This window comes from Falco biarmicus, chromosome 8 (genome assembly GCF_023638135.1).
Source record: "Falco biarmicus isolate bFalBia1 chromosome 8, bFalBia1.pri, whole genome shotgun sequence".
NCBI classification, from domain to species: domain Eukaryota; kingdom Metazoa; phylum Chordata; class Aves; order Falconiformes; family Falconidae; genus Falco; species Falco biarmicus.
In genome coordinates this window covers 45,851,298-45,861,954 of record NC_079295.1, presented here as the reverse complement: position 1 = coordinate 45,861,954, position 10,657 = coordinate 45,851,298, and the positions used below count along the sequence as shown (strand labels likewise).

At 51.2% G+C, this 10,657-nt stretch overlaps 1 protein-coding gene across 1 annotated transcript; it reads right to left on the bottom strand.

The window, feature by feature from the left end:
- Positions 1-5: 5 nt before the first annotated feature.
- On the bottom strand, positions 6-5,547 carry LOC130153422 (protocadherin beta-16-like). The gene is made up of 2 exons (XM_056348148.1): positions 2,759-5,547; positions 6-1,314 (listed from the first exon to the last, which is right to left on the bottom strand). The coding sequence occupies exons 1-2, from the start codon at positions 5,423-5,425 to the stop codon at positions 1,195-1,197; spliced, it is 2,787 nt and encodes a 928-aa protein (XP_056204123.1). The 5' UTR covers positions 5,426-5,547; the 3' UTR covers positions 6-1,194.
- Positions 5,548-10,657: the final 5,110 nt, after the last annotated feature.

Below are 10,657 nucleotides of genomic sequence, written 5' to 3'. Positions count from 1 at the left end.
TCCGGCATCCAGAGTGAGCTGGTCCATGAACCACGCATGGCAGCGATGGCCATGTAGTAATTCTCGGTGGGTTTCTGGAAGGGACCGAGATTGTTCCCCCAGTTCACGACCTCTCAAGGCTGGGAGCCCTCGCAAAGAGGCCGGAGGCAGCATCTCTCAAACCTCAGCTTGGCTCAGAAAAGGCCCCTCCACCTTACTCTGGCTTCTGAGAGCAGCCTACTTTCCAGATCGCTCTGATTTCCCCTGCATAAATTCCATCCCAAATGCAGGGATTTATTCCCGAAATCCTGCTCTTTGGGGTGGCTATTTCCTCAGCGATGACTATGAGAAGTGACCTTCGAGACCGCACACTCACCTGAGGGACTTTCAAGTAGATTTTATTGTTTTCTGTCTTCAGGCATTTGGCTCTAAAAAATGTGTGAGCGACGGGAAATACCACATTACTTTATAGATCAATACTGATTAATGAAAGAAAAACTGAAAGCTTATTGACGCCCTATATTCTACTATACCTTAAGTTTATTGTAAATGGTTTAGCCTACTTTAAAACTACAGACAGTATTTTTAATTCTCTACTACTGTATACCCCAAAATTCTGAAATGTTAATTTCAACTTCACGTTATGAAGGGAAAAAAAAAAAGAATACATTGCTCAAAGCCCACTCTGCAGTGTGGAGAACCTGTAAACTCTTGATCAAATACACAAAGTGTGCCACTGTCGGCCGTTTGTAATGTAATCAGCTTCTGCTTGTTATTAAGAAATTTCTTTGCAAGCACCACTTAATTTTGCTTAATATTGTTTGGTATTGAACAGGCTGCAGGAAATTAAGACATTATTACAGATCCCTCTGCATAAGAAAAAACACAGAAAAGGTGATGTAGAAAAAAGTTCTCTTGAACATCTGCTTCCAGTTCTCGGTACTTCCCTTAACATTTAGAAGCGGTAGCACTCTCACAATCACACATCAGGTCTAAGTGTAATCAACATGCAACACAGTCCTCGTCCCATCCATATCACAATTACAAAATACCTACATGAATAAAGTATGCTCAAGAGGAGAGTGTTTTTGCTCTCTCACAGAGAAGCTTTGTATCTCCCTGGTACTTTTTTTGGTGGGTGTTTGGTCTCTTCGTTCACTTTTCCCCGTGAGCATGTTAGCCAGTGAGGACAGAGATGCTTGTTTTTCTCTTCACTTACTGATGGCTGACCCAAGGGTTTTGATCAGAATTGATATTTAGCTCCATCCCCTTGTTTGCAGAGCAAGCTGCTTCCGCAGGTCTGGGACCCGTGTCTTCGGGGAGGGGAGCTCTGCCCTGCAAAGAACAGAGAGTGGAGGTTGTCATTTGGGTGCTGAAGGTAAACAGGCATCAGCGAGAATCTTGGAGGTCACGTCTTACACTACTGCATGAGTGACACCAGACCACCAGACTCTTCCCTATCCAGAGCCAAAGAAAAGGTTGGACTAGGTGGTGGGTCTCTGACCTGAACAGGGAAAATCGAAAGCCAGAAACCATCCTCCACTGTGGACATCACAAAGGCACTAATGAAACCTTTTATGAATCTGAGGAAGTAATTTAAGGCGGTAAGAGCCCGAAATAAAACCACTTTCTCACAAACAGGAAATGTGATATATCAAGATGTGTCCTTATCTACGCTGAGGCCACTGCGACTGCGGTTCTGAGAACCCGCAGTAAAGTTAGTCCAAGTCATCAGTGGCGATTAAATACAAAAACTTTAAGGGGTAAGAAGGTGTGGGTAGGTCTTCAACCTCATATGTTCATCGTCTAGACTCCTGTGAAGTGCTAGATGGATCCCCAGAACTGGTAACCCCGTGTTTTAGAAGTCCCACTTGGACCCAGTGAGAGAGTGAGGGGAGAAGAAACTGTTTCACTGATCACCCTTTGCCTCTCCCATGCTCTTTGAAGCTGGAGGTTGAGGGGCGCCTCAGCTATGACTCTGAGTTCACAGCAGGACTGAAAAGAAAGGTGCTGGTACTGCCTGGGAGAGCCCACCTGGGCCAGGAAAGGACTAGGAAAGCGCATTGTAAAGTCAGATAACCACATTTTCCTGGCTGATACTGTCCATGCAAGCCACAAAAATATAAGGGAATTTAATGGCAGAGAGCCCCGCCTCCATAGACTCCAGGAACTTGTAAAGCAGCTTGAGTTCAGCACCGCAACCACCCTGATGAACGGCACCTGGCAGAGCCGGGCACAGGCTCCTAACAGCAGTGCAGGGGACACCGTGAGTGATGTGACTGCGCTTTGCACTATTGTCCCCACAGCCCCAGCTGACGCTGAATAGAACCCACTACATTCCCGGTGCTGCAGCCCCCGGGAGGAGCGGTGTCGCTCCTGCTCTGGGTCCCTACGGGCTCCACACAATGCATGGACAGGACCCGCTGTGTGGATCACACATCTACACCTCTACTTCTCACCTTCTCATGGTCCAGCTGCCCCTCTTTGTGGTGATGCCAAAGACTTGATCTAACGCGGACACTCAGAGCATACAGCTGGATGCAGAGAGGTGCGGTTAGTCAGAACTTAGGGAGCAGCTGAGTCGTGCCGGATCCTCCTGGGAGGCCCCCGACAGCGGCTCTGGGACCCTCTTCTACCCTCTCCTCCCTCCCCAGCAGCTCCTCCACCACGATCTCCGCAACATCGATAGTCCTTCCTGCCAGGGATGACGCCCCACCCCCACCTCCGCACTACTCGCTCCTTGCTTCTCTCATCGCCCCGGCGCGGCCACGTCCCTCACCTGTGCAGCCCAGTCACCTTCTCCCCTGGGGCTGGCTGCCTCTTGTGAGCACACCGAGCTCCGCTGCTCGCCCGGACCGGGGGGCAGCCCAGCGGGGAAACAGGGGAAGAGGGGCCTGAGGAACCGAAATTCGCTGTTGACTGTCCCGGCGGCGAAGCAGACGTCGTACACGTAGTTGCGGGGCAGGGAGCCCGCGTTGCTCTCCGTGGCAGCCTTCGGGAACGTGGGCAAGGGCTCCGCCTGGCTCCGCCTGGCCCGCCGCACCTTCACCACCACGGCTGCCACCGCGGTCGCCAGGAACAGCGCCGAGACGCAGGCCAGGGAGGCGATGAGGTACAGGGTCAGTGGCCCGTCGGGCTCGGCAGCCGGCGCCTCCTCACTCACCCGCACATGGGCGTCGGAGAAGCCGTCCACCAGGGCGATGCCGAGGGTGGCGGTGGCGGAGCGCGGCGGCTGCCCGCGGTCTCGCACTAGCACGACGAGCCTCTGCCGGACCGCGTCCCTCTCCGACACGGCCCGCGCCGTGCGCACCTCGCCGCTGTGCAGCCCCACGCGGAACAGCCCCGGCTCCGTCGCCTTGGCCAGCTCGTACGACAGCCACGCGTTCTGCCCCGCGTCCGCGTCCACCGCCACCACCTTGGCCACCAGGTAGTCCGCCCGCGCCCAGCGCGGTACCAGCTCGCCCGCCGCCGCGCTGCTGTCGGGGGGCGGGTGCAGCACGACGGGTGCGTTGTCGTTCTCGTCCCGCACCACCACGCGTAGCACCGCCTGGGCGCTGAGCGGCGGCGAGCCGCCGTCGGCTGCGCGCACCGTCACCTCGAAGGCGTGCACCTCCTCGTAGTCCAGCGGGCGGAGGATATAAACATCCCCGTTTTCAGAGTTGACCGACACGTCGGGCTGCAATTTGCCTTCCTGTGGCACCAGCGTGTAGTTTACGCGAGCGTTTTTTCCTGCGTCGGCGTCCGTCGCGTTCACCCTGCCGATCCGGAGCATGGGGCTGCTGTTCTCCGCGACCGACATGGTGTAAACCTCCTGGGTGAACTCTGGGGGATTATCGTTCACGTCCGATATCTGCACGAATATGCTTTCCTGAGTGCTCAGCCGCGTCGTGCCCCAGTCCGTGGCTGTGATGGTGATGTTATACAACGCCGTCCTCTCCCTGTCCAGCGCCTGATTTGTTCTCAGTTCGTAGTAATTATCGAAAGTGGGGGTGAGGCTAAAGGGCAGGTCCCCATCGATCGAACACTCTGTCCTGCCGTTGTCTCCGGAGTCCTTGTCCCGCACACTGAACAGGGCCACCACGGTGCGGGGCGGGGCGTCCTCGGGAACGGAGGCTGTGACGGAGGTGAGCGCTATCTCCGGGGCGTTGTCATTCATGTCCAGGACCTCCACCTGCACTTTGCAATGCGCAGACAGCCCCCCGCCGTCCATGGCTTTCACCACCATCTTGTGCATTTTCGCTTCCTCGAAATCCAAGTTGCCCGCGACCCGTATCTCCCCAGTGGCAGGGTTCAGCTCGAAGAGCTGCCGGGACCTCTCCAATGTCTGCGTGAAGGCGTACCGCACTTTCCCGTAGGACCCTTCGTCGGGATCCGCAGCCGCCACTCTGACTACCAGCTGCTCCGGGGGGCTGTTCTCGGGCAGGCGCACCTCGTAGACCTCCTGACGGAAGACCGGGATGTTGTCATTGGCATCCACCACCACGATCCGGACCTGGGCTGTGCCCGATCTGGGTGGCGAGCCCCCATCGGTGGCGGTGAGAAGTAAATTCAGTTCTCGCTGCTCTTCACGGTCCAGCTGGCGCTGTAGGACGAGCTCCACGTATCTCAGTCCATCTTTCCCTGTTTCGAGAGCGAGGGAGAAATGCGAATTGGATTCGAGGCTGTAGTTCTGTAAACCGTTACTGCCCACGTCCTTGTCCTGGGCACTTTCCAGATGGAAACGGGACCCAGGAGATGCCGTTTCCAGGATCTCTAAAACCATCTCCTTCTCCGGGAACACGGGGGAGTTGTCGTTCACATCGAGAACCTCCACCTCCCCTCGGATCAGCTGAAACGGATTTTCAAAGAATATCTTAAAAAAGAGTGTGCACGTATCGCTCTGCGGACAGATTTCCTCTCGGTCCAGCGACTCCTTTGCCGTCAGGGCTCCGGTGTTTTGATTGAGGCGGAAAAGCTGCTCGTTCCCCTCGGACACAACGCGGGCCTTGCGAGCCGCCAGTTGGCTCGGAGAAACCCCCAGGTCCTTTGCAATATTGGCGACAAAGGAGTCCCTCTCCATTTCCTCCGCCAGAGAATAGCGGAGGCTTTCGGCCCCGCTCTGACACACGCAAACGCACAGAATAAAGAAGATCACTTGCCTCTTGCTGTTTCGGCTCCATCCCACACACGCCATTACTCTCCAGAAAAGCCATCCACCGTCCTCCGTGCCTCCCAGCATTTTTAAGCAGGGTCCGAGGCAGAGCGGTGCTTGTCCGGAATCCGGAGGTAAGGGGGTCTGAAGCCTCCGAGCACCCCGACCCGTGCCCGCCGCGCTCCCCAGCAGCTCACACGGGTTTTTTGTTTCCCTGCGCCTGCAGACGCGGCGGGCAGAGCCACCGGCCGGTCCGTGGCCAATATCCCCACCCAGCGTCGCAAGGGGGAATAGTTCCCTCCGCACTCGGCGCATTGCTGCGGATTCGGAGTTTGCTGTTTGAATCTGCACTCTCCATGCCAAACCGAAGGCAAAAGGCGCAGTGTAAATGCGCTTCTCGCTTGGAAGCGGGCTCCCTCCCCCATCTAGAGCGCTGCTCTGGGCGTCTCTTCCCAGCTCGCAACCGCGAGCTCTTTATACACAACTTTTGGTTTTCCTCTGTGTTGTGTGGGCATTGCAAGATCTGCCACTTCCAGAGGATGCACTGCAGGATTTGCCTTCTCTTCTCCACTTGTTACTGAGCACAGGGCAGTTAGCAAGTGGGGCGGGTCAGAGAAGCACCGCTGTTGAATATGAGATCTGGTGCCAGAGAGCTTACAGGAGAAAAGGCCCCGTAAGTAAATGCTTCACCATCATGCTAGCTCACCACCATCCTAGAACGATAATGCTGTTCTAGGACACATCACTCTAATGCTGTTTTCTTCACATTGTGTACCACACCCCACCCAAAGGACACACAGATTTAACACCTTTCTGTGTGAAAAGCGGATTTTTCCTTATTTGACAGGAATATTCTCCCCTCCTGCCTGTGACCCTTGTACCCATAAGAAGATGTATCACTGTATAACACATGCTTGAAAAATGTCCCCAGCCACACACAAACGTCAAAATGCTGCAACCTGTTTTCATATTTTGGAGGTATACTGTCCTTCCTCCTCTAATGTTACCACACAGGCTTAGAAATACTTTAGAAGTTCCTGTGCTCAGAGGTCAAACCTCAGCTCCTATACCTGTGTAAGGATATATGGCCAACAGCTATTTAATACAGAAGGCAAGGAAACAAGCAGGAGAGCTCGTAAATTAACACCCCAGATACGAGCCGGAGCTAATGAAGCCAATAGAAAGACCAGGGATCTAACGGCGCCGATCGATAGGCCATTAAAGCAACCACTGAAGTGTAAACTCCAAGAGATACAACCAGAAACTCCGTAAACAAGAAGGGGGGCGGGGGGAGGGAAGTATTATTATGGATTATCAGAAAGGGTCTAACAGGGAAGAGCAAACTGCTTACGAGATGTTTGAGGGGGGTTCTAGGAATATGCAAAGCACATTACGGGATTATTAGAGGCAGAATCAAACTCGGTAAAAGGGAGAGGTCAGGAGTGGATTCGGGAGGAACAACCGTGGGGACATGGAGGTGGGACGGGAAAGCGAGGGGTCCTAAGCAAGGCCGTGGTAGTGCGAACCAGGATGGGTGCCGGAGACCTGACAAAACCCCCAGGGTCAGGCACTCACCGCCGGCCCTGGGGATTGATTTAGATCGCGACTGCGACTGCAGATGCAGCGGCGAGCACCGTCAGATGCGCACGCGATATACTGGTGCTTCCAAGAGCAGTCTTCCTCTTGCAGAACAAAACAAAACGAAACAAACAAACAAACAAAAAAAAAAGTGGAGAAAACAAAATACAGCTTGTGCTACTTATTTTTGGTTCCAGCAATTTAAATTCAGCTTGTACTTTAAAAGGAACCACGGTATTTTATATATATATATATATATATAAAGTTTCCTAACCTCCTTGATTTTGACACTTTTCCTTTAATTTCTTTGACGTTTTCTCCATATTTTTGTTTGCTAAGGGAGCTGACTATCAAACAATACTCACCAGGTGAAGTCCTACAAATTCGCTGATGCCTTGATTTGTTTTAAAATAAAAGCTTCGTGACTGTATCAGTAGGAGACAGTAACAACCAGAATTGACTTTAAGATTCCCCAGAATTGTAGCTACTAGAGGACTTTGCGTGGATGCAGCCATTTTTGGTGATTTCTTCTTCTCGTCCTTTGACTTGGAAGCATGACAGAATGTAGAAGACTAACTTCCATCAAAGAGCAGGTCAGCTCTTTCTTCCTTTCTCCCTTTCCAGGGATGTGGCCATCTGCTGTTATCATCACCAACGCAGAAGTTTGATGTAAAACCAACCATAGGCCGAGTAAACCAGTTGATGCGCTGGGAACACGGTTTCTTTCCTCACCCGTGCCATGCAAAAATAACAGTGACACCTGGAATCCATCTGCTTTGTGCCTTTGCCAGTGCTCCTGCTCAGCTCTCGGCATCTCCGAGAGAGGAAGGTGTGTTTGCTTCTACATAACCTAATCTTTGGCACCCCTAGGCAGCAGGGAAAAGACACAAGCTGAGAAATGCTTCTATAGACACTTCCCACCCTGGCTGCAGTAACCCGGTAATTGTTACTCCCCTCATCTCAGAAGGGAAACAGTGTCCTTCAGCTTCATGTGTAGAAGGGTGCAAGAGGAACGGTGACCCTTAACGGAGCTCTTGGCTGTAATAGTATCTTGGCACATCAGAAGAAGCTGCTTTTAGACTGAAGCTCGTTTTCTTTCAGATTTTAGAGAAACGCGAAATGAAGAGGCTCACTTACTGTGCACCACCGGATAGCTAACTAATGCTGGTGTTTGCTGTTGGGTCAAAATAACAAAATGAATATGTACGAGTAGAAAAAAGAATATGTATACTGCCAGATGAAGGCATACTACGTTTTAGGACAGGCTAAGTAACTATAGCCACAATAAGATAAATGTGTCAGAGAATTCATGCTTCTGCTTGAGCGCGTAGTGATGTCGCAGGCTTCCTCATTTTTTGGTTTAGTGATGACATCTTTATCCTAACAAGGTAGGTTAAAACGGCTGAAAATCGGTTCTCCTCTTTACTCTGAAATTTACACCTTAACACTAGAAAAGAGATAAAGCAACATATTCTGCTCAGTTCCTGGTATGTCTCCATATTTCAGAACATAGTGTTCCTAAAAGAAGATTCTGCCTGCACTTCTGCAGCCTGAGCAAGTTCAGTTTCCAAAATTCCCTTCTTGGTCTTCCAGCTAGGAATTCAGATCCACCGAGTGAAACCTCAGAGGCCCCATGCCGGGTTTTGTTGCCCCCTTGGATATAGACTTCTTCCCCACCCCTGGCGCCACTCCAGCACACCCTAAGGGTAACAAGCACACCCTAAGGAAGGAGCAGGTGCCTGCAGATCAAAAGCACAGATGCTTCCCCCGTCACTGTGGTTTCCATGCTCTAATGCAAAGAGGGACTGACGTTCCTGTCCTCTCATTCCCAGCCAGCTCCCAGGACGGATTTCTTCTCTCACCTCTAGCACTGAGACAGCACCTGCATTCCCAGCTCTCCCAAGAAACTTCTGCCCTGAGATCTCAGCTGGCTGCAACCGTGAGGGAGGCTGAGAAGATCGTTCCAACATTGTAGCTCTCTGTTATACTGTAAATATCACTGGTACACGTCCTGTTTGTGGTTCATCTTCCAAGAGAGATACCGGCCTCCTCTTTCTGCCTGCATTCAGTCCAGTTAACGCTTTCCCCACCGCTCCGTTAAATGTAAGCATTCCTTTTTTGAGGTATTAAGTCGGTGCTTACCAACCAACGGGCTCTGCCTGAGTCACCCCAGACCTGCGGCGAAATCCTCCCACATCCCTAGGGGCGGACATGGGACACCGTCTCCCTCCTTCACCTTCTCGGTTCTGCTTTGTGCTCTTGGAGTTTCCAGGCGTTTCTCCATGCGGAATTCCCAGCACATTCCTTGGAAGGGCTTTGAATTTGAGCGTATTTCAGTGCAACCGAGACATTTCGGCTGGGCTCTCAGCTGATGTCAGCCATGCAGCATCTGACTTTGTGCTCGCTGGGCTCTCCCTGCTTGGGAGCTGCCCGCCCAGCAGCACCAGTACACGCTGGCCAACAGCGGCACTGGGCGTCCAATGCAAGAACTGCACATGGACGTCTACCCCCACGCCTCAGCACACATCTCCTCCGTTAGGTTCTGGCTATTGCTACCGCAAATTATGAAACACATTTCCCACCTGATGTCTTTGTCAAATAAACTCACTTTCTTAGTACTTATTGAGACATTTGGTTTAGCACTAATAACACAGGGAAGTATGAAACGTCTAGAAGGCATCCTATACAAACCTTCTGTTAAATGTGCTTAATAAAGATGCAAGCTATGGGCAAACACAGCAAGTATCGCTCACGTGTTGTGCACATCTTCCAGAAGTCAGAGACAATCGAGGCGCTTTCAAGCAGAGGCTGGTTGTGGAAGGCTCAGAGTTTTGAGTATTTTCTGTTTCAGAAGGAGAGCTCCAACTGTTGTACGTCGTCTCCTGAAGTAATCTGAAGTTAGGAACCAATTCAGTATTAATAGCAGCACGAACCTCCACCGCCCCGTGGATCAGCTGCAAAGAATTTTCAAAGAATATCTTACAGAAGAGAGTGCAGGTATCGCTCTGCAGACAGATCTCAGATTGCTCCTTGATCCAGTGACCTTTACTGTCAGAACTCCAGTGTTTTGATTGAAACAGAAATGTTACTTATCCTCCTCAGACACAATGGGGGACACATATCTTCCTAGGCAGCAGTCCTTCCTGTCTACTAACATCAGTTTGTGAGGCTATCTGTTCTAAAATCTCCCCTGTATATCTACCAGCTTTGAAGAATAAAGGGAAATTCTCTTCTTCAAAAGTCTGAGTTCATATACCTTCTCAGAGACCTTCTGCACTCTCCAGTCTCCAAAGATAACGCTGGACGTTTACCCAGACCATTTCCATCCTACATCCTTCGAAGGCAATGAATTCTTGCTCCCTTCTCTATAGCCATGATAATCTCAGCACTTCTTGATAGAAAATAGATCCTCTGAGCTTCAACACTTTGCTACTACAAATGCCTTTTGAAGCCAAGTAATTATTTTCATCTTCACAAACATTGTGCTTATGGGGTACAAATTTTCCATCCTCAACCTACTCCTATGTCCTGGTTTCAGCTGGGATAGAGTTAATTTTCTTCTTAGTAGCTGGTGCAGTGCTGTGTTTTGGATTTGGTGTGAGAACAATGTTGATAGCAAACTGATGTTTTTAGTTGTTGCTGAGTGATGTTTATACTAAGTCGAGGAATTTTTGGTTTCTTGGATCCTGCCAGCGAGAGGGCTGGAGTGGCACAGATATTGGGAGAGGACACAGTCAGGACTGGTGACCCAAGCTGGCCAAAGATGTATTCCATGCCATATGACATCATGCTGAATATATAAACTGATGGTAGAAGAAGGAAGGGGGGGGACATTTGGCATTATGGCATTTGTCTTCCCGTGTAACCATTACGTGTGATGGAGCCCTGCCTTCCTGGGGTGGCTGAACACCTGCCTGCCGATGGGAAGTGGTGAATGAATTCCTTGCTTTGCTTTTCTTGCGCCCATGG

Bases quoted from the DNA above. Each gene is read 5' to 3' on its own strand.
- LOC130153422 (XM_056348148.1), bottom strand. From the start codon at position 5,425: ATGCGCCGAGTGCGGAGGGAACTATTCCCCCTTGCGACGCTGGGTGGG. The intron at 1,315-2,758 runs GTGAGGGACGTG...TGTTCTTTGCAG, and splicing joins AAGGTGACTGGGCTGCACAG to GGCAGAGCTCCCCTCCCCGA.